This window comes from Anguilla anguilla, chromosome 2, assembly GCF_013347855.1.
Source record: "Anguilla anguilla isolate fAngAng1 chromosome 2, fAngAng1.pri, whole genome shotgun sequence".
Taxonomy (NCBI): domain Eukaryota; kingdom Metazoa; phylum Chordata; class Actinopteri; order Anguilliformes; family Anguillidae; genus Anguilla; species Anguilla anguilla.
This window is the reverse complement of record NC_049202.1, coordinates 57208801-57232896: the sequence shown is the minus strand read 5'-3', so window position 1 is coordinate 57232896 and position 24096 is coordinate 57208801. Positions and strand designations below refer to the sequence as shown.

General features: G+C 42.7%; 1 protein-coding gene across 13 annotated transcripts in view; it reads right to left on the bottom strand.

The window, feature by feature from the left end:
* Positions 1-20612, bottom strand: part of cacna1g (calcium channel, voltage-dependent, T type, alpha 1G subunit) — a 186621-nt gene extending 166009 nt beyond the window's left edge. For 12 of the 13 annotated variants that reach the window (XM_035405059.1, XM_035405063.1, XM_035405067.1 and 9 more), the window contains exons 1-2: positions 19894-20612; positions 18724-19023 (exon numbers count right to left, since the gene is read on the bottom strand). In XM_035405059.1, the coding sequence (XP_035260950.1) occupies positions 18724-19016 (293 nt within the window). In that variant the 5' untranslated portion in view covers positions 19017-19023; positions 19894-20612. Of the gene's footprint in view, positions 1-18723; positions 19024-19257; positions 19522-19893 lie in introns of those variants that run through there. The other variant, XM_035405058.1, reaches the window with a different exon arrangement.
* Positions 20613-24096: the final 3484 nt, after the last annotated feature.

The following is a 24096-nucleotide window of genomic DNA, read 5'->3' as shown; positions in this document are numbered from 1 at the left end:
TTTTGTAAAATATATCTATAATAAAGGACAAAATAAATAATTCAAATATAATTTCCAGGGCATAGATACAGAACCTCTGTGTTGAGCTGGGGCATACAGCATGCTTTTAACCACCCAGCAAGTTATTCCCACAGAAAACCTCTAAAACACCCAAAGCCTGTTTAGGCTGTACTGAAACATAAGCAGAAATAACATTTAGAAAAAAACATGTTACATGAGCAAAACAACATTTTCCCATCCTGTCTCCAGTAAGACCTGACTACAGGAATTTATATATTATATAAAGGGAGTGAGGAGGTCAGAGCAGCATCCAGCACTGGTACTGTAAATGGGGAGACGGTACCATGGAAAATAACAGGGCACGATCTGTAGGGCTTGAGAGCTGCTCTACCATGAGACAAGGCTTTAAAGTCACTGCAGGAGAGTGTCTGGGCAGAGGGGGATATATGCAGTAAAGGGTGTTTGTATGTAAATGGCCATATGTGCCTGTACTTTCACACAAAAGTCCCTAAAGAGCCCATAGCAGATGAACAGACTGAGAGGCGGGGATTTCTCGTTCACTGCTTTCCTCTGCTTCCTCTGAGATGCGGACTCACATTCAGCTTTAAGTCTCTGAGGCATAAGACCTATAAATGCTCTGCCATCTACTTGCAACCTGGAGGGATTTTGTTGACTGCAAGTCAGAAATTATGAAAATAAATGAGTTAATAATGTAGACTTGCGCTGACAGTATGACCGGGCAATATGAACACGATAAGGAAGGCTTCAACTTTCCCAGGGATTTCTAGCTCCTCTGGCCACCCAACAACCCAGTGCAAATTATTTCCTCACATCCGTCCATTTAAATCTGTATCATTTAATGTGGAGAATGCCAGTGAACAAACGTGCTAATAGGAGAAGGCATGACTGAATGTAAACAAACAGCACTGAATAAGTAGAGCATTACTGATAGCGTTATATTCGTCATTGAATGAGAAGCTCATTCAGAGACTGTCAACCCTGGAAGTGTGACTCACCCCAGGAGCGGAGAGTATTGTCCCTAACCCACGCCCCCCTCCCCACCCCAGTCCCGGGCACATTCCCTCTTCGCGCCCGCCTGTCTGTCAGGTGGGATAATGCCCATCGGCTGAGGCGCGTGGCACCACATTGTCTTCACCTGTCAGCCTAACGCACTCCCCATAGGTCACATTTGCACCTTTCCCCATATCCGCCGATCAAGAAAGGAGAGATTTCTTTAATAGCATTTAAAAGTCAATATCCCTGACAGGACAAAGAGATTGTCAGTGCGGTCATCACCAGCACAGCTTCATTCTGTGAACTTGGAAAAAGGAATAATGAAGAAGAGCCAAAGTTTTGTTAAATCATAAAGCAGAGTTTTTTTTTTCTTCCATCAGCTCTCTCGCACTACAGGTTCCAGTGACTCCCATTCCCAGAATCACTGGCCTGGGATTTCAGTCTGATTTAAGTCTTGAGTCTGACTGAAGTTCAGACTTCAGAAGGTTTTACTTGAGGCGTAGCATATATATAAAAGGGATATATAATTATATGTAACAGGGCAGGGGCTTACAAATTATATTTATGTTATTTTAGTGGCCAATTAACCATTGAGAATTGGTTTTTTGATTCTTATGTGCATGTTAAATTCATTATTAATGTGATGTATTTACTCAGTGTAAACACACTAGCTTATTAGCCTAGCTAATGCCATCCTTTTCAACAAGTTAGCAGTTGTGAACTGTATATGAGATTGAAATATCTTCAGCTAACTACATGCTGCCCTTTGGAACAGTATTTTCAGATGTTTAGATATGGAAGTGCTAAAATTATGGAAAAAATGCATAAATTTGCAAAATACTAAACTGTTAATATTTCCATTCGACCAATGAATTCAACTTATTTTCTTAAATCGGCTGACAGGCCTAATATGTATACATAATATATGACATGGTTCTAGTTGGCACCACATACCTTTGTGCTTGTTCTGTTGCAAAGCCTAAAGGTGTACCAGAGATGCAGAAAATTAAACAGCAGATAATGTAACAGTTTTGGGAATGTGCACTTTCCACACTTCACTAAGCTTCACTGAACCCAGGAGAGCATGTGCGCTGTGTGCAGCAGTTAACAGAGAGGACTGAGAAAGACACAAGACACGGCTATAATCAGGTACATATCTCCCCCTCTACAGCAGGCTCCCACATATTACATTTCAATAGCGGTTGAAAAATTCATTACTGTGGAACAGCTGAGATAACTCAGAAGCTACATTCTGACATATTGGTATATTTTAGCTATGCTGCCTAGCATGGTCCATATTGCTGCTTTAGTAGACAACCCTCAAATGCATTTAATCTCTACTTTTATTCAGCTCTGACTATCTCTTCGGAAGGCTGAATAAACTCATAGTGAGAAGAAAATATTTTGCAAGCCTTAAATTGTCACCACATTATGGTATTTGAAACCCAAGTTTGAAAATTGTTTTTAAAACACTTCACAAAGTACTCATATTAGTAGTCAACATATTTCCGAGGTTGAGACATGCTAACAATATGTTTGGTTAAAAAACTATAGACCCTGCGGCTAATTTGGTTATGGCCCCACACTAAAATCTGAACCATGCAAGTCCCGACCACGGCCAGTAGTTCCATTGGGTGACGTGCAACTGCCAATGGCATCGCCCAGGGTACGGTCCACATTTAGTGGTCCACACTTCATTGCCAGCTAGCGACCCCTGCTGGTTGAACGGACACCTATGGACTGCATGTTAAACCTGAATATGAAAAGTCTTCCTCCAACTCCACTCTATGCGAGCTTAACAATGGTCTGCAGTGTGGTGACTGGTGACACCACATGTTTTAGAGAAGAACCGCAGTTTTCCAGACCCTCCAGAATTGGCAGTGGGGTTCGCGCATGATCGCAGCTGCAGTTGCAGTCAGCCTAATTCCAAATTAGGGTGGGGACTGAATGTGCTTAGCCCCACATTGGGTGGCAAATTTATAAGAAAAAAAAACTATTGTCACATCCATGACAGACATGATTATGCAAACAGACAACAGCACATTAGCTACATAATTGTTCTTTTACTTTTTTTGCACAAAATCGATATTTCTATCTCAATAAACAAAAGAGCATCAAATATATTATCATTTTGATGCATTTGGCAAACAGATGCTAAGATGGGCACAACAGCATGGGATCTGGTGGTGGAGGGATAGGGGGCTGTCTTAGTGCGACCCAGGTGTGAGTAATGACTTGGGGGTGGACCCCATACATCAGTGGGGAGGGACACAATATCTACTGTTCAACAAAGGCCCGGTGTCAGGTCAGCAGCCGATCAAAGCCTGCAGCATTAATTGTCAGAGACACAAAAATACTAAAGCTTCTTCAGCTCTGTCCAGGACTCTCTTCGTGATTAAAAGAATCAGCAGCCACTTTCATAATCCCCGATAAGGAAGAGAAAAGGAGGGCTGGGTGCAATACTGGGCTCCGTGTTCTCATTCTTGTTGTCTTAATAACAATGTGAATAAGGAAAAAAAAAACATGAAACAGAGAGAGAATCCAGAACTTTCTCCAGCTCCACACACATTCCCTCACCTCCTCCTCCTCCTCCTGCTGCGTCTTTCCTTTGTCTTCCCAGGCGCTGCTATGCTGTAGACGTTAGAAAGGTGGGGCTCAAGGGAGATGTCAGTTTGCCGCTGACTGGCACCGATAACAAAACTCGCACACGAGCACCCCACCTTAACTACAGGGTGCGTAGGAAACCGTGGCAACAATAAAGCAAGCCAGAAAAACGAGGGAGAGGAATAGAGTGAGAGGGAAAGCAAATAGGAGAAAAGATTCGGCTCCTTTTTAAAAAAAGCTCATCACCATGACAACCCTGGCTAAAGTAGGTAAGAGTGTTCATACCAGAAGGATGGAAAAACCTGTTAAGTGAGAGGGAGAAGCTGAGGGAAGAATGTTCAAAGGGGCTTTGGCCATACAGCTTTGCTTTCTGGTGCTGGTCCAGGCTGCCCACCTGAGCACAACACGCCTGGCCAGATAGCGTCCAGGCCTGCGCTCGAACGGTACCAAGAGAACCCAGTCCACACTGCCAAACCCACTCTCTCTCTCTCTGTCTCTCTCTCTCATTGGAATGAGGAGCAAAACCAAGGAACAAGGAAACATGGATGGCTTCACCACCTTCTGGCATTCCCAGCTAGCAGGGAGGCTGGAAGGAGCTGAGCGATTTGGGCAACAGATGCTCCGCAATTGGCTGACATTCAGGAAGGCATTTGAAAGTCTGAATCCTTGCAAGCCCCAATGATCATGTCACGTGTGATGAGCATGCCTGGAGAGGGGGTCTACAGCTGAAAGCAAAGCGAGTGGAGGTTCTATAACAGGGGACACAATCCAAAGATCTAGAGAGAGAAAGAAAGATGTAAAAAAAAAAAAAACCCACTTTATTATGAACTCCCTGGCCGCTGCCAAATCTGCTCTCCTTGTATGCACTCAGTACTCTCAAGACCTCCTGGGGGGAGGGGGGAATCTAAAAGACATTACGATTCACGGTTGATTTACATACGCTCATTTCAAATTTTAAAAAGAAAAAAAAATAGGCTATGAGTCATTAACTGTACCTCTCATTATCTCACAAATGGAGACATTCGCAGAAATGTGTTTTTATTTTTGTGAACTATTGTGTCCACAACCTGGTGTTTAGGAGCATTATAAGGATTGGAGGGGCTGGATTCAGACAGAACCCAGGTCTGTTTCCAGTTACAAATGCCTATAAAAAAAACACAGAGACAAAGCAGCACTCACGCTGAACAATTTCATTGTAACACTTTCATCAATCGTTTAAAGAAGCTCTTGGCACTTTAGGGGGAAAGTTTTGGCGGATGTCGCGCACATTGGTGTTTCCTCCCTCAGCGCGGGGAGAAAAAATGTGTCAGTGTACGGCGGCGGCGGCGTAATCTCGCGACTCCCGCGCTGTTGAGTAAACTGTGAGCTCCTGACGTGTGCCGCGGCGTCGTCCCACCGCGCCATACGGCTTCCGCGGGTCAGCGTTCGCGGCGAAAGGTGGGCAGACCGGGATGCAGGTGAACCAGCCTGTGGGGAAGCCCTCCCGCGGTGCACCCCTGACAGGCAGCCTCTGAGTGGGATTACAGCGTACAGGTGATTACAGTTTATGGGGGAAGATAAATTATGTTGGGAGAGAGACGGCGAGGAGAGCCTCGCATACGTTTCCCCCGAGACAGAATGTGTGCCAAACATATTTTTTGTTTGTTTTATATAACAATGAAAAATAAATCTGAGTTGTCTGCCGCACCCTCCAACACGCATAGAAAACAATTCTAGAACCAAGTCGTGCAATTCCTGGATTTTTCCACTTCCTTCTTAAACTTATGCCGACTGCTGCTAAGGATGGTTCACTGGAATTGAGGTTAGAGGTGAAGGATCATGGGTATCTATGTCAGCTATCAGATGATATAGAAGCCGGTGACAGGTGTCAAAACCGATAGCTTCTGATTGTGTCAGAGGTTCATTTTTCAGTCCTTCAGTTTTTTTCCAGCCATCCTTCGGATCCTCCAAAGATCACGGTCATGGAGATGGACATAGCAACTTCCATGCTCCAGTGTCTCACCCACATAAGTTAAATTACTTTTGCTTTGTTCTGAGTTGTCTACTGAATTATTAATGTCCACGTCTTCTTTGTATCAGCTTGTAAGGCTCAGGTTATGGCTCCTGTGTTGAACTGCCCTTCCATTCCAGCCCCAGGCCCTGCTTTTGGCCAAGCTTGAGTTACCAGTTAGGTTGCGTTTGCTCAATATCCTCTCCCTCTCCACTTCAGCCAATGTGCCTGCAATGCTCTGGAATCAAATGGGTGTTTGTTCATCACCCAGGTGAGGCGTAATACAAATAATCAATTGTTATGATTACGTGTTATGATTATTTTAAGTTAATGTGATGCTTTTTCATTATCGCCTTCCCAGATCCCACCGCCAGCCTGAAAGAAAGACGGCCTCGATTAGACCTGCATGCTAGTCCTTAATGAAGCTGACATGCGTGCGTGGATGAGACTGACGCGGCCGAGGCACCAGTTCAGCGGATTATTTTTCGGCCCTCCACCGCCGGTCACGCATTTACACCGCACCAGTCCAAACACTACCGCCATCGTCTCCCGGTCGTTGTTTGTTTTAATGCTTGCCGAATGACTCACCAGCCAAAACACTAAACAGCCCATTGGAGATGTCACTGTTGACAAGCACAGTTGGGTGGGCAGGGGCCAGGGGGTGGGGGTGGGTGGGATAGGGATATGATGGTACATCACTCCTGTTCCCATCACCATCTGCTTCAGCCAGTAGAGGGCCCCACCTTGTGTCCCCTACTGGAGAGCCACTGTTCACTGAGCTGAGGAACAAGACCTTCCACACTGGCACGCGCCACATCATTAAGGCGATGACCATCAAGTACACTCTTTGGCTTTAATGGCAGCCAGAAAATTGGCTCGATAATTTGTATTGAGCCAACTCGAGAGCCACTGCCCCTTTTCCCTTTTCTCCAAGTACTCCCTTTCTCTTAAGATCACGGCCCCATTCCTATCTTCATATTTTCATGCCTCATTGGATTGTAATAAAACAGGACAACCAGATGAAAGGTCTTGCTTGGTTAAGTTTGTTGAACTCCACAATCTCTCCTGGGTGCCTAATTAAAATAATTAATCCATGAGCTCACCATTTGCTTGCCTATAGAAGAGAAAGGGAAGGTCGGACTTTGACAGTGGCCGACATTAAGAGTCACGTTACAGCGATAGTGACCTACAGAGAAACCTGAGATTGTCATGTTCCTTTAAGCACCTCTACTATTGTCACCTCATTTAATGGGGTCTTCAAAGATTTTCCTGCTTTCGGTTAAACATATAAAAGTCAAGTTATTAAAAAAGATATTAAAGCGAAAATAAATCATCTGAAAATAAATCCTCAAAACATCTGCCTCTCTGCTTGATACTATGAAATAACTTTCCCTTTTTTATTGTCTTTCCACATTGTTAAACATGAGCCCCTTCGCTTACCATTTTAGGAAATGATTCTGAAGTGCAGTGCACTCATCAAAAAATCAATTAAACAGTAGATCTGTGGTAGATGAAGACACAGGCGACTCCTGAGACGCACGAGACACGGAATAGTCGGAATGCTGGAGCGGGAAGAGGCAGCAGACCACGAAGCCGCCTACAGCACAACCCTGACGTTCCTCCTTCATAGAAAGCCAATGAAACCAGCCAGATCCCTATACTAGCCCAACATTGCATCTGATTTTCATCAGTTATAATTGCATTTCTTAGCTATTTGTTGTTTTTTAAAATTTATATTACTAGAAACATATCTCACCTGCTAAAAAGTAAAGGATGGGATCTCTTTTAGCTTAGCACATGGTTGCTGTATGATTTTGGCGTCAGTGTTATGTACAACATTAATTACTTTAATCTGCTCACTTCCTTTGAACTGTCTTATCTGATGCTGGTTTCTCCTGCAGGCCAAATAATTGCATACATAACATGCGCACACACACACACACACACACACACACACATACAAACACACGCATACACACACAAACACGCACACGCATACACACACGGACACACACACGCACACACACACAACAAGAGAATGAAGCAGAAGTATTATTTTTCACATACCAGGCAAAGAGCAAGCCTGTTTGAAAAAGTGGATAATAAAAAGTTCTGTTCCAACAGGACACTGGCATGCCAAAGGCACTGGATTTATTTATGTATTTAATCGCTGTTTTTTTTTTTTCTAAGAGTGAAAGAGGCACTTGGCAGAATCTGGTGAAACGCAGAGGAGAGTTAGGACCCAGAGGACTTGCTTGCATGTAATGCAAGTCTCTTGTAAATTAAAAGCAGACCTCTTTTCTGCATATTTTTTCCTTTTTTTCATTTCTGTCTTCCAAGGTAGAAAATGAGGGAGAGAAAGTGAGAGAAAGCGAGGGGGAGAGAGACACAGAGAGAGAGAGAGAGAGAGAGATAGCCAGAGAGAGAGAGACAGAGACAGAGAGAGAGAGGGAGAGAGAGTGAGGCTTGTCTGGAAGTGTTTTTGTAGCCACATCTTGTAGGAAATCCTAAACAGAAAATGTTAACGAGAGACACCAAACCACGAGCTCTGCGTCTCTCCTCCCTGTGCTCCTTGTGTCAGAGCGCACACAGACTCACCCCCAGAGCTACCCCCCAGGAGGAGAGACAGGGGATCCCTCGCTCGCTGTCTGTGTCTATGAGAGCAGAGCTAGCTGTCCAGCACAGCCCGGCTCGCTACCTAAAGCAAGGATACAAATGCAGTACGGCTACAACGACAAACAGCAATCCTGCACTGACACTGTAGTCTTGAGCCTGCGAGAGTAGGGTCTGCTGTTGAGTACAACGTAATACACAACCGCACTGATGCAACAGCAGTGCAGCCTGCAAAATAGCAACTACAATAACAAACCTAAAATGACACCAACTGGACTTCCAGGAGGGCACGAACACAGAAGGCTATCGTGGCTCTCTGCAGCCTTGATAAATGGGAAGGTTGGAGGGGCAACAGAATGAAACCATATAAAATCCAAATGTGCTCCGTGTCCAGGGTTACTGCTACATTTAATCAAGCCTGGGTCATCAGTTTTGGCGCATGCACTTGCCGTGTGTCAAGCAGTAAATTACTTTGGCAATTAAGAGCGGTTAATGAAATTACAGCAACTGAAGAGCGCATAAAAATGAAAATGAAAAACAACAGCAACTGCAGCGAGTTTCCTCCAGAACTGAAAGCTCTCAGGGCCAGAGAGAGAGAGAGGAAGAGCAAGTGAGAGAGAAAGGCAGAGACAAGGAGAGAGGGAGGGAGAGAAGGAAAGTACTATTTGAAGTCGTGCATACAGGGTAAGTCTCCCTCAGGGCAGAGCATGTGCCGGGCAGATCTCCCAAATGGCTCCTCTGGCAGCGTAGGGGTTTCCTTACAGGACTGCATCATTTAAGGTGGAGGAGTTAATCTTGAGACTGTGTGAGAGAGAAATAGAGGGAGAGAGAGAGAGAGAGGGAGGGAGAGAGAGAGAGAGAGAGACGTCTTGTTCGACAGACAGACAGACGATTCCCTCCTTCTAAAGACCCAGCCAGTGTTGACTCCACTGTGAAGCTGAGGCCTTCCTTAATGGCTAAAATGTTTTTAAAGCTTATTTTCAGCCGACCGAGTCGTCACCTACTGCAATTAAGTGGCAACGGCCTGCAAACTGTAAATGTCATCCAGGCCTGGCTTCAACACCATGAGGAGATGCTGCAGGAGGCCCAGCTGTTGTTTGGTCTGTCGTCAGAGAGCAAAGTGAAGCCCCATAAAGGGTAATGACGTATTGCCGTGTGATTACTGGATGAAGATTCTGATGGGGATTCTTTAACCCCGCCTCCACCTGCAATCCCCCCCCACCCCCCACTCCTATCTTGCCTCACCCTCAGTGGCTGTGTCTGAAGCTGATATTAAGGCACACCTCCCGCAGGTCATTTTCTAATCACAACTACCGCAGGGGCTGGCATCTCCATGCTCCGCACAGCAATAATTACAGCACAATGTGACTTCTGCTTCCTCGTTAGGCAAGCCACTGCCAATGAGCGAGAGCAAGGGAGGAGACCAAATCAAACCGAAAAGCAACAATGGCCATAAGAATAACAAACAGGTTGCAGAACACCAGACAAAACACAAAGATACTGCAAAGCGCTGGCCAGAATAATTGGCGTAAATAAATGAAATCCTTCAGAACCTGTTGTCAGTGAAAGAACAAAGGCAATCCAAATCTCACTGAAGATAGCACCGTGAGCTGAGGAGATATCATGTCTCTTATATAACCAGGCTTTTCCGCCTTAAAGAGATATTTATAACCATCGTTTTTTTATCTATAACAAGAAATCTCTTCCTTTTTTTTCCCCTTTCTCACCAGACGCTCCACGCTGGACCAGGGGCTGGGATGGTGGCTGTGATGAGCTCCTGGAGCTCCTGCCAGACCCCGGCGCGCTGCTGAGACAGCCGCGCAGGAGATAAAGCCAGCGGTCAACCCTGGCATTTGTCACGGCCACCTGAGACCCAGGCCAGCCATGCCCTAAAAAGGGCATTTCTGAGGGACCCTGCGCGCTCCGCGACAGGGACGAAAACACTTGAATGTGCTTCACCTCGCGACCCATAAATACGTGTGACATACCCCACCTCTTGAAGAACAGAGAGGGCAGCTCAATAACAAGCGTGCGCACACGACGGGGATTCGCTCAAAGCTGAAGATCGCTCGGGTGGAAGGAGGGCATATAAAACATGGCCGCTTGTCAGGCCGTGTCGGAAAGCCATAATGAAACCTCCAAACAATAGGCAAGCAGACGAACAACGAGACCGGAGCTCCAGAAGGAGGTTGTCGCGGGAACAACAACTCAGATCGAAGCCATTACAACAAACGGACTCGCGCGCTCAGGACGATACCAAAAAAATGTGCGAGACAGATTGTTATGGATAAAAGACAGGGGAATGCCGAGGATGAGATTTGTGAATAATTCACACAGAAACAAAGCAAATGGAGTGGAGGTAACTGGATTCAGATGCAGAATGGGAATTTGGTTTGTCGGGCCAACATGCATCCCACCCCCCCCCACCCCCCTCCCCTCCCCTTCTCATGCCACACTCTGCAGCTCCAGTCTCCTACAATACTTTAATGAGAAAAAGCTGGTAGGAAAATCCTGGCCTGATTCCTATATAAACTTACAGACATCTCACGGAACAGCCCAGGGAGAGAGAAAGAGAGGGAGAGAGTGAGGGAGAGGGAGAATGAGGGACTGAGAGAGAGGGGGAGATATAGAGAGAAAGAGAGAGAGAGAGAAGGGGTGCATGGAAAAGGTTGCGCATGAATATCAAAGAAGCTAATACTGGAGATTCAAAACAAAAATGAAAAACCGCCTCATTCCACAAATGTACTCAGGTTTTGATCAGAACGCTCTTATTCCCCAGTGCCTTCATGGGACGCCTTTTTTCCAGTGCTAATTTCCCCCCTTCGTTTGGCGTATTCCTGATTGCAGAAACATACCCCTAAAGAGGTCCGATGCCCAGGCAGCCATGATGAAAACACGGCGAATATGGATGCATTGATTTAGCGGGCTGTGTGCATCTGGGAGCTCCACAGAGGACGCGATGGAGTAAACAAGTCTGTAAAAAAGTCTCTGGTCTCGCTTGACACACAGGCAGGGCCCAGCTCTCCACTGGGGTTCCGTCCTGCGGTTTTTACAGGATTCCAATTAATTTGTTAACTAGGCTGTCGGAGTCATAAGGGAAGTGCAGAGCATAAGTCAGACAACAGAAATATAGGAATAAAATAAATACACACTCTCACACTTACACGCACACAGGCACAAGCATTCACATTAACTTTCTTTTTTTTTTTTACTTGCCAGTAGTGAAATCCACAAAAAGAGTTTATGCTGAAGTACACAGAATCTAGCTCTCAGTTTGCTAGATAACGCCACTTATTTTGGCATTTGGATGGTGGGTATAATAACTTTTGACAAGCTTTAAGAGTGTTAAAATAAAATACTTAATTTATCTAACTAATTTTTACAAATTTATTTCAAGGCTTAATTACTTTGAAACTAGCAGGAATTACAGCAAAAATGAGAATAATTGGTTTAGGTCTTACAAGTATGCTTATTTCCATAGTAACAATCTGTCACAATAAATCAAAGGGAAGTAACAGGCAGTGAAACTGTCAATTAGTGCTCGAATGAAAAATGCCTAAAACCAAAAAAACAGACAAGTAGGAGAAATGTCTGTGATAGTGAAAGTATAATGAGACAGTAGGAAGAAGTGTCATAAGGAGGAGCTTTGACAGACCAGTAGGAGAGATGCGTCCTACAGAATCACTTATTGAAGGATTGAACAGATTTAACACCTCACTGCGTGATAAGAATAAACAACTGCCATTCCACAGCACACACAATTACACTCCACTAAAAGCACACACAAAGCCCTACATTCCACTAATAACGCATAACTGAATTCCATCCTCTAACAGCACACACACCTGGATTATACCCACTAACAGCACACACACCTGAATTACATACACTACAGTGCACACACCTGAATTACATCCACTACAGCACAGACAACAGAATTACATCCACTACAGCGCACACAACTGAACGGCACACACAAGTGTAATTCTAACAGCAGACACAACTCAAGTACAAACTATAACCAAAAACCCCATTACAGTACACAAATCATACACAATGCTATTGCAGACACAGAAATTTGAAGTTGTGATTGCAGAAAGCACAGAAGACTCTAATACAGCTTTAAAATAATAAATAAAATAAAACCACCGTCAACACATCCTCAGAATAGGCAGAGAACATTGTGAGCACAGACATGTCTGGACTGAATTCTCATTTCAATGTAAAATACATTAATCTATCATTTTAATTTGTACATTTATTGCACTGTGATACGAGCAGTGAGGATGAGGTCGCCCCCAAACTGCATTCTTGCAAACGCATCCCGGGAGCAGCATGTGTCAGCAGTGGTCCCCCCCTCACCTCCAAACCCCCCTCCCCCCCGCCAGCAGCTCCGCCCTGCCTCCCTGCTGTCAGTGCTGGGATTCCAGGAGCCTTTGAAGCAGGGAGCTCGTCAGCCTGTGCAAGCGGAGTCCTAATTAGGCGGCCAAGGCTTCGCTGTAATCATATATTCCATAAGCTTCGCTGCATATTCACACGCTGCTGGGGCAGGCCTAGCCGTCAGAGGAAGTCCCCTATAGAGAAGTAAACACAGACTGTGGAGTCTGCTGTCGCACACGTGTCACCAGCAACGTCACTCTGTCCTATAGCAGTAGCTTAATCCCACACAGAGAAACAGTAATTTTGTGGGGGGGGGGTCGGGGGGGGGGGGGGGGGGGGGGGGGGGGGGGTCGGGGGGGGCATATGCCACTGACGATGAAGTAACAGAAATAATCACGACATTGCCTTACATTCACAGTGAAATAGGAGAAGACATTTTTAAATATAATTTTTACAGAAAGGAAGAAAGAGCACAATGCAACTAGCTTGGCATGGGCAACCCATCATTTTTTCACCTCTTAAAAAATGTTCCCTGAAACCTCTTTTTCTCTGTGCTCCAATTTAGGTTTTGTTGCAACTTCTACAAATGGCCAGCTCGCCTCCCAGCCAGTCTGAGGCTTTTAACTTGCGGAGTAGAACACATTTTTGTGCTGATTAAGTAAATGCTCACTTTGTGTTCTTTTATTTTAGAGACGGGTCAGATAAGCCAGCAACTGTTGTTTTCTCCTTTCAGTGAAAGCAAGAGGCAAGAGCGGGCACTTTCACATATTCATACTGGCAGCACAAGTTGAGCTTGTCAATATCAGACCAACTGGCACAAATGAAAATGTGTGAGTGTTACAGGGTGCAGGCTTCACTTGATAAAACTGTACACAGGAAAAAGAAGTGTAAATTGTGCTGATTGGAGAACATTGTTGAATGAAATTGGCAATTAATCAGCACAAATATTGAGCATTTCAAAGTATTGTTTAAGAAGTGTGATTGCATTTGTTTGTATTTATATTTTAAAGAAGTTCACATTAGCTCACATAAAAACGCAACAAATAGCATAAAATCCAAGACTTTAAAAGTGTTGAGGCTATGTACACTTGGTGTTCTTTCTTGTACTTAATACATAAAGTAAGAAAGAAGGAAATTAAGTTTCTTCAGCCACACCATGAAGTGGCACGTAGCACAGTGAAGGTTTTGGCTGCAAGGCGACACCTACGGGTTTTGCGTGTGGTTGCGACAGAACCTAATTACGATTATTTAGGGTCACGTCAGCGTAGCTTTTTCCAAACGCTTTTCTGCCAACATACAGACTCTCTCAGCCAGGCCATATACCAAGCCTGGGCCTCAGCTCAGCAGCAGTTGAGTCATCAAGGCTAGCCCACCAGAAAAAAAAAGAAAAACTCCCAGGATGCTAACTCTTCAGCTAGCTAAACATAGGCAACCAAATATAAGTAAACTGTAGCAAAGGGACTCAGGACATCAGCATGCTACTGCACACAGTCTCAGAGCATTCAAACAAGATCTTTGAAGTTGTAAAGGACATACATAGAGAGAAACAGAGCAGAAGAAGGAAGAGAGGGAAGAAGAAAGACGACAAGGAAATAAGATGCGCTTTGGTTTTCTGCTTTCCATGAAAACTGGAAAGAAAAACCTCCACCAGCACAGACAAACAGGGTCATGTTGCACTCATTTATGATTAGACTCCACATGGCTGTCAGGGCTAGGGTTGCCAAACATCCGGCTTGCGACTCGAATGTCCAGTTTTCAAATAATTTGGACATTCCCGATTTGTGCTTCTGACCGGACAATGTAAATATCCAGTCCAAGAAATTATATATTCACCTGTCAATGACTCTCTGGTCCAAAAACAGTTCTGAGGGGGCAACTCCCCCCTCCCCCTCATCAAACAACTCCCATCCTTTTTTCACCAATACGTTTCCAGCTCGCATGTGGTCGGGTTTTAAAAGTTCTAAATCTGGCAGCCCTAGTGTGGGCAAGGGGTACAGGGCTCTGACGCTGAGTGAGAGAGCACTGCAGAATCCTAAAGAGGAATGAGAATTATATACTTCACCCACAGAGAGGGCCAGTGACGGATCAATAGCTGTTGCATAAAAATATGATAAATCCAGTGACCTTTATTTAATGGCTACATAAATACATATCATAAATACAAAACTGCTTCCCATAGCCAGTCCTTGGGATTCACCTGTCTAATGTTCAGTGATCTTTGTATAAAAGCAAAGGTGATGTTTATTGTAAGTTCTTATGTCGTCGATATGGAAATCACAAAATAGCATGATCTTCCTTCCCACAGCATGGCAATGGTTGGGATTTGCCCACAAGGTTTTACAGGCCCAGATTATAGAAGAACAAATCTTGGACTTCCTGTTTATTATGTAGGTTAAGTAGCCTAATGCACAACTACTGCCATACTAATCCTGGTATGTCGATGCAAGCCACAATGCACACAGCTCTTGAACCAGCAAAGGCAAGTATGAAAAAAAAATAATGAACTCATCATGGTTTTACTAAGAGATCCAGGGCACAGCAGGCATGTAAGCATATTCATACTGAGCCATCAGCAAATATAATAAAGCACAAAGAGAATGATGGTGCTCAGCAAGCCTGGCTATGGCTACCACAGCTCCTCATACTGAGAACACCCACTGGCCATGTAGCAAGTGTGTAGCCTTCGTAGCATGGTGGCTAACAATTCCTTAAATTTAACCCATTCCTGCATTCCTGCTACTTAATGCATACCTATAATGAGGTCCCCTCTGGATATGCAGCGGTTGAGCATACAAGTTTCTGGGACCTTTTGAAAAAGGAAGCACATGACAACGGTGACATTTTTAAAATATGTAAATGTAAAAGAAAGTGCTCAGCTCTCTGAGAAGGCCCAGATGTCAAATACCTCTGGTATAGAGCAAAAGTCAGCGAGCCACACCAAGCTCTCTGATCTAGCAGCTTGTTTCACGGGGGGCTGGCAGAAGTGGGAATATAAGTGTGAGAGAAGGAGATGGGGGGGGGGGGGGGGGGGGGGGGCTGAGGAAGGTCACCATATTGGAAGAGGCTGACTTTCGGGTCTCGGAGACACATCCCATTTCCCCAGAAGGAAAACAGTGACTCTGCACCTCAGACATCAGAGCATCCCGGGCCAACTGCAGGTCCAAAAGAAAATTCTTTCCTAAAGGAAATGCTGCTCGGACGACCTCCCCAAAAGCCCAGACCTCCGCACCCTGCCGAGAATCCAGACAGCGGAATCACACGCCCACGCATCTGACCTCGTTTCATAGGGAACCAGGTAAATTTGGCTTTATTTGCGCACTGATCACCATGGAGACAGAGCTGTCCAAAAGCCCCAGTGGCTCTGTGGCTGCAGTGACTGAGCTAAGAGCAGGAGACAGAGCCGCACTCATCTCTGTGCCTAATCAATGGCACTGTATTAATTGTTAGAAGATACAGCTGGGGCCCCCCATCCTCCTGACAAATCTAAAGCATCTGGGTTACACAGGAGGCAAATGGAGGTGTTGACTTAACACCACACTGATACACCTCTGTATCACCATTGCATGGCTGGAAGCTTTTTTACTCAAAATACAAACATGACGAAACATTAATAACCCAGAGGCATCTGACACCAGGACCCCTTGACAATGTATCTGCATCGTTCCGTAGCACAAAACAAACAAAGGAATAAGGGCGTGACTAAACTACTCCTGAATAATAATATATGGCAAATAATTTCTCCTACTGAATTACTCAGTAGCTATTTATATGAAAAATATCAAATTAGTCATCAAGCTGAATTACTCAGCTCTCATTTCAACAGAGTACTATAATTATGAAAGTGCTTTACATGACTCCAATGCCTTTTACACCAATAATTTCAACTGTTAGTTTATCACATTTCTGATCGTTCATTTTTTCGTGCAGTGGCTTAATCTATCAGTCTGTTTATTTTCCTATTCCAAATTCAGCATCTTATAAAGGCTGAAATTAAATTACCCCTATGATCATTTAAATACAACATTAGTCTGCATTAGTGTTCAGCACTGCTCTGGGCTTGTGCTAAGTCTAAAGCGCTAATGCTAATATTTATTAATTATTTGATCTATTTTTATTGACATCTACACTAACTACATTAAGTCAGACTTTTAAAAAAAAGTAGATTCAAAATGTAGATGACCAATCTATGAGGTTAATTTGCCTGATTGGTCTATTGTCTACTACTCCCTCAGTAACAATGACAGGGTTAATTTTTTTTCCGAACATCAGATTGTAATCTCTGACCTGTACTCTGTCCAGGCCCACATGTGTAGCACATGATGCATACACAAAGTAGTGTATGATGTCATAGTACAGCAGTGCAGTGCAAAACTCTGAAAGATAAATAATTTATCCTATAAGCAGTATATATAATCTTCTTCATACAGCTGCTCCAATTGTTTACTTTCAGTCTATTCTGCAATGTTCTTGCTTCTCTTGGGTGAAAATAATAGTAATCACCATGCAATTAACCACATGTTGTTTTGCTTGTAAATGTATGCAATTCCCAGACACAACAGTGACACCAAGTCCAGTGGCAAATGCCAAAAAAACTATTCATTTGACCTTATAGCTTGTAAAGCACAATGGACTTCGTAGCATTGTGTCAAGAAGAAGCAATATTCATAAATGGCATGTGGTTGGTGAACAGAAATCAATAAAACCATAACTGAAACACAGCACGAAGCAAGCAAGTGGGTGACAGACCACTATGCCACCACTGTGACATATTTTTCTGACCTATATCCAAGAGGAAATGGCATTAGCTTTGACTGACACTGTGGCAAAGAGCATTAATCAATCTTCAAATCCGCTGTGAATAAAGCACAAAAATAGTTGTCAAGTGCTGTTTAAAAATTTTGAAAAACTTTGTTTGTGCTTGAAATTAGTAAAAAATCTTTTGAAATTACCAACACATCTGCATCAATGGGAATATATTATTTCTTTGGTGGTAGGCTCAGATTTAATAAAACTGCCATAAATATGGTAAGTACAGTATCCATGCACTTCCCCCTGGTGAACATGCCCTCTTTTAGAAACATTACAGTACCAATGACAGCTGGTGTTGAAATTGGCAATAGATGGGGAAATATTTACAGCAGGCTTCCTACAACGTTTGGATCCACACCTGACTGTTACACATATGGAGCAAGCCCATATAAATTGTTTTCAAAACTATTCTGTAATGTATTATTTATTTGACATTTTTTATTTTTGTTCTTATTATGGTTCTTTTGTTTTGTTATGTTTTGGTTTTATCGTTGCTATGCCGTTTTTACTTTGTAAATAAAGGTAACAGGGCCAAGGCCCACACTCTCAAATCACAATGGGTTACTACGTAGCTATACTTTTCAAAGAAATATAACATTTACTCCGAGTAAATATTATTTAAACATTTTAAAAGAACTGCAATGGTTTTTCAATCAAATTTTATTTAATTTAAAAGCTGGAAAAGATATGCTACCTGATATGGTCGAATGAAACTGCCTAAGTTGAGTCGAGTGTCATATATTTCCTCTTTAATTCACCAAAACACAACTTTTGTTTCTTTTCGCTTTGTCAACTACTCTCGTTTTGGTGGACACTGATAAATGGTGAGGCCTGTCAGTTCAGTTGCCGCCATAATTAATAGTTGCTTACCAACAGTTGCACTTAAATTCAGTCACTTCGTAAAACAAAAAGGGGGTTCAATTACCGCAGCTTGTGCTAATAAGCTTCAGGCGTCATGACAAATCTGAGTGGTAATCAGTCTGCTCCCATACAAGTTGCGTAGGCATGTTTCCAGTTAATAGTATAGATTACAAATTGAGAGGAGTCTAAACCCAGGATCGAGGGAGTTTTTATGATCTAAGCTTCTATGAAAATTATTGGGCTAACTTGAGATAAGTATGCAGTAATTAGCCTACTCCATATACGTAAAAACATTGCACTTCTTGTACGAAGCAAAACCGTACGATGCGAGAAAGACACGATGCATTAAGACAATAAAAACGACTTATTTGTCCTACCTTTACAGGTGTGCGCAATGGGGCGCGCGCATTTGCTTTCCATGTACGGAATGACATTTTCAACTTAAAGGATATGGATTGCAGACCATTTTCAGACACCAACTCCGGGGCCGGGTGGTTTGCTTCAGGTAGAAAAACACTACTGGTGCCAAGGATGGGTAGGGTAAAGCTTGTCCACCGCTAGTCGAGGCTTCCTCCGCAGCGGCTCCGCTCTCTTTCACCCCGGGTCCAACGGTCTCCACTTCGCTTCGCTCTCCGCCGCCGGACAGGTCGTTAAGTCGGATGAAAGTCCTGGGAAGGGACGACCTGCCCTCTGCTTCCCTCACCCTTTGGTCCTCTGACGGATTTCCCCCATCTTCGGCCATCATTCACCCCCTTGAAGAAACATTAAATATGGATTAGTTGTTGGCATTTAACTTTTCATCAAAGATGTGCGTACACAGCATGCTATCGATTCCTCTGTGTAAAGTTTAGCTCAGACTGACAGTGTCGCAGAATGCCTGTCTCCATCACTGCTCATTAAGCGCGCTTGTTTTCTACGTTCGTGTTGATTATTCCATTCGCTTTAAACAATGTGATGTTCAAACATCATACGAAAATGAAACTTACGGAACTTAATGTAGTTTTAAAAATATTTAATTTAAAAACCATTTGGATGTTTTGTTTCGCCGATGTGTTTCCTTTGTCAAGAGTATTGTATTGGGTTCTGGAGGATGGGGAGATTGGGGGAGAAATTGCGGTGTTTTTATATTTAGCTACTCCATAAGATGAAGCTGATTCAATACACACAAGGAAATACATTACAGCATTATTGGAAGACAAGAAGATATATGAATGCTGTTGTTTATGTATTCGATCCCTTAGGCATATTTATTTTTTGTGGACCAGTCACACATTACATATTAATGTTTTAGTAATCAATAGATTTTAGGGATCAATAAATAGAATAATTGGCTACATTTGTAACCCAATCCGTCTATTAAGGCTACGATTAGAAATTTTTAATTGAACAATTTATTTTGGACATTAAGATTGAATAAGTTTTTTTTTTATCATTGCTTTTCTTAATTGTTTCCTATTACACTGTAACGCTTATCCTGACTACAATTACCACTGCTGTTACGATTTTAGGTTTGGTATTTGCCCAAACTTCACCAAGGCGCTTCGTGTTGCAAAATCCAAAGCAGCATTGTTTTTATAAAGCCCATTTTGTAGATCAGAGCGGTATATCGACTAGTGTATTACCTGTTAGTGTCAATGTAGATATGCCCAAGTCGAGCTCAGTCATCGCATGATCAATGCTCGTGGCAAAGTGCCGCCCGAAATGAGTGGAAAGAACAGAAAAAGTCGGGCTCGCGGGGTGAGTTTCCAGGTGGCAGTGTTACAGCAGAGGCAGGTTTATAGGCATCGCGCTTCAGGCATGGTCTCAAGCCCCTGGCTGTCACGGACTCTTCGTTCCCATGTTTTTAAGTATTTAAAACTGTCAAAGCTCAAAACATCCGAAAATCGCACTGTAGCGACTGAATCCCCACCGAAAGCGTTTCCTTTACTCTTCTTCTGTTGCCCTTTATGCAACAGCAACATAAACAGAAAATACACTTAAATATAAATAAATATGTGAAATAAGTCACAAATATGGTTTCTTCTTTGCCATTCGTCTTTAAAATCCAATGTTCCGCGTTTCGTTCAGCACCACGGTGGCAAGTACGAACTTGACGTTATTAATTAGACCAATAATTGTTTTAGATACTAATCGTTAGGTCGGCACCAATCACATATGCAGCTTGTAGCACTTTGGTTTGTATGAACCATAAATCCAGATATATTCTGGCGCACTGGAACAGATTCTCCTGTGATGTTTACCAGTTTAATTCTTTCCCATTATTGCGAAAAATACAAGTCTTTCCAGACCGCTTTAGTCGGTGAAGCTGTCTAACACGAATCCCTTCATCCGAACGGCTTCACAGCTGGATACGGATTCAACTTCATACCCCCACCCACTTACCCAACCTTCCACCAACCAGAAACCGGCCAACCCTTATTCTATCTTTAGATTGGCTGCAGCGTACGTCAGTTGCTATTGCACATGGGGGGGCAAACAGCTGGAATCTTATTGTTAACTATAAACCAATGAAAATCGAGCAATGTATGAATCAACTTGACCATTGGACCAATTGTTTATTCTAAGGGGTTTTAAGATAAAGAAAAAACTCCGCAAGTACATGTGACGGCACATCTAAGGCGTTACAATTGTTTTCGATGCTGTTTTCAATGGCGAACAGCTTTCTGTCAGATAGGAAACAGCACACGCGTCTTTAGTCTAATTCCGCACAAAGCACACATATACCACCGATGCCAGTCGCAACGTAAATACAAAATCACTTCAGCTAACTTTAAATGGTAGGGTTACATTTTGTTTGGCGATTGGGTGCTGAGATAGTGAATAAACATAATGATAGCATTTGGTTTCCCCCTTTCTCTATGTCATAAGCGATATTCTTATATTTCTGTCTCAACGTAGGCTACAGATTACATTTTTATCATCCCTTTTACTTAATTCTCGCAAAGCATTTTTCCAGTTACGTTAATGAGCAGCATTATGAACAGTAGCCTATGCGAAAGATCAAGACTCTAATCACTTTAAAGTTTTTGTCAGCTTCTAAACTTGAGATGTTCGGGAACAGAGTCCAAGCGTCTAAAAATAGCTACAAGCAAAACAGGCCGCAAGATTGGCATTTGTCCTTAATCACCATAACATGTTCAGAGCTTAAGTACTTTGCGTTTTTATAGTAGAGGAAAGACAACACACAATTAAAAAGAAAACTCTAACCTATACAACATCAAATGAACAGTTCTGACAAAGGATTTGGAATGTGTACAGGGCCAACAACGGTACAAAACCGAATATATTTAGGCCTACATTCTTTTATTTTCAGTTTGAACGTTCAGCTCATCTTGAATTAATAACCCTCATGTGATCCTCAATAAATACACAGTTTGGGGAAGGTTTCAAAACTAAATACACCCGGCTTAAAAATTGGTTTTAAAAGCTGCTAAATACCTGAAGCAACATAATACATCAATCGAGAGTCATCATTTACCGAGTCTTCTTAAAATAAGCAATAAGCATTGGTTAACACGATTCAAACACATACATGTAGCCTACGTAAATATATATCCCCCAGTTGAAAGACATTGTTGATTTTATAACCCTTTTTTAAGCCAGCTAAATTTCTCGGCCTATGGAACAAAATATTTCAAGAAACTGACGTCCAGGTTGGTCAGTACCACATCTGAGTGGAGTCTGGAGAGAAGAGGGTAGGAGATGAGCCCAATTTTGTTGATATGCTTGGATTAGCGGGTGGTCTACCGCACTGAAGAACTGAAAGCAGAAAAAAACGTCACCTTGAGGTGTGACCAGTAAAATGAAAGGCTTGAGCCTGACTGATCGACGAGGAGAATATTTAACAATTTCTTATGAAGCGTATCACCCTTTCAGCCGTGGCCACAGCATTGCGTAGGCTATGTGCTCTTCAGGACCTGGAGCAGGTTTTTAGAGTGGAAGCCTCGTTTGAAGTCAAGGAAGGTGGACTGGCCACTAGGGGAAGTTGTTTCTCTCCGAAGGGATTTTTCTTAATCACATGGGACGGCAGAGATTCTGTTAGACTCAGCTTTTCAGGGGGTTGAGACCTGTTAGGTCTGTAGTCCAGTGCATGAAAACACTGAAATAAGAAACGCTGCAAGAAAGTAGGTTTAACTTATCAGCAGCCCTCCCAAAATGAAATGTATCACCCCTGAATAATGAAGTCACCACGGTGCAGCGTGCAGCTCGATCTATCCTTCACAAACGCCTCTACATGCTTATATATATATATATATATATATATATATATATATATAGCAGCTGGTCATGTGAATGCGTACCCTGAAACAAATCACCATAAGTTGAACCTAAAGGTCCATTCATTTTTTTTATAGGAAAGCATCTTTCTTGACCAAATGAACATATTTCATTAGATTTGTGAGGAACAGAGTCATGTTCTAGCATATTTCTTCTTGAAAAAATATTATGATGATATCTGAAAGCTGGCAAACTGTGTGGCAAACAGTTTCTTCTTTTCCCTGTCCCCCCATACTAGGGTATATTTTTAGGTGCTTATATTTTTCAATCAAATAATGTGACAGTAGCCTAAGCAAGCTACAGAAATATATTGGTTATTGTAACTGACACGTTATATAATTTAGTTGTGAGGCATCCAATGTACAAGTATGATGCTCGCAGAATTAACCATGAGCACAAAATACAGTAAAATGTGTCAAAAACTGTCATTTTATGTAAGAAATGGCAAATATTTCCAGGTAAATTCTTAATGTAAAGATGTGGAAGAATGGATTTCTTTAACGATACTGCAGCACAATTAAATTTTGTTCTTTTTCTCTGGCAGAAAAGGCTAGTGGGCTGAATTGAACATGGTACAAATTGCACCATGTAAGAAGTAACATTTCACTGCCTGTAAATTTTAAATTTCCAGGTAAACTAATGCTTAATCTCCCAGGTAAACTAAACTAATTTGTTATGGAATGATCAAGCTGTGTGGGAAGGAACTCACACAGACACGGGGAGAAGGCCCAGGCTGGATACAAACCCATAACCTTCTTGCCATGAGGCAACAGTGCTGCAGTGCAACCCATGCACTGCACCACCATGCCACCCCAGGGTTCATTCAGTTGCAAAAATTTAAAAATATCGGTGTAAGAAACTAAAATAACAATAAAGACATAAATAAAAAAATACTTACTGACACTGAGGTTCCATTTCAAAAAATTAATTCAACAAAAATAAACGACTATCAAGCACCAACGACGAAAGACATGTTACCAATGATTTTTCAAAGACTAACCACAGGAGCCAGTTAGGCTTATTAGCAATGCAGTAGCATTACATTATTTTCTATGTTCAATGTAACGTATTCGGTAGTTTCAAATTGATCGAAATCGCAGTGAAACAAAGACATTTGATTTTCATCGGCAGTTATTTCAGACAAACATTTGGATTTGTTTACGCCGGTATCTGTGGCTGTATAACTGGGAACTTGGGACATTGGGTCAAACCTGTTCATTAAGATGGCCGGTCAAAATCATACAGTGGCTACATTGACCAGTGGTTTCTAAACGACTGTGTAATAAGTGAAACACTGCCAGAGCGCCACCTAATGTACAGTTTAGCTAGTGCAGAGATTAAAGAGGAGTACAGTATAACTGGCCAATTGTATGAGAGGTAACCTGTACCTGAGTGGTGCACCTTTCATTTCTAATGTGCAGTTACCCCAACAGTAGTATTTTAAATCATATGCTAGGTAATACTAGTGAGTTTGGAAAATAAAACACAGGAAGCAAAGTATTCGTCAACCAGAATATATTGTGAGACAAACCAAATTGTGCGCTAAT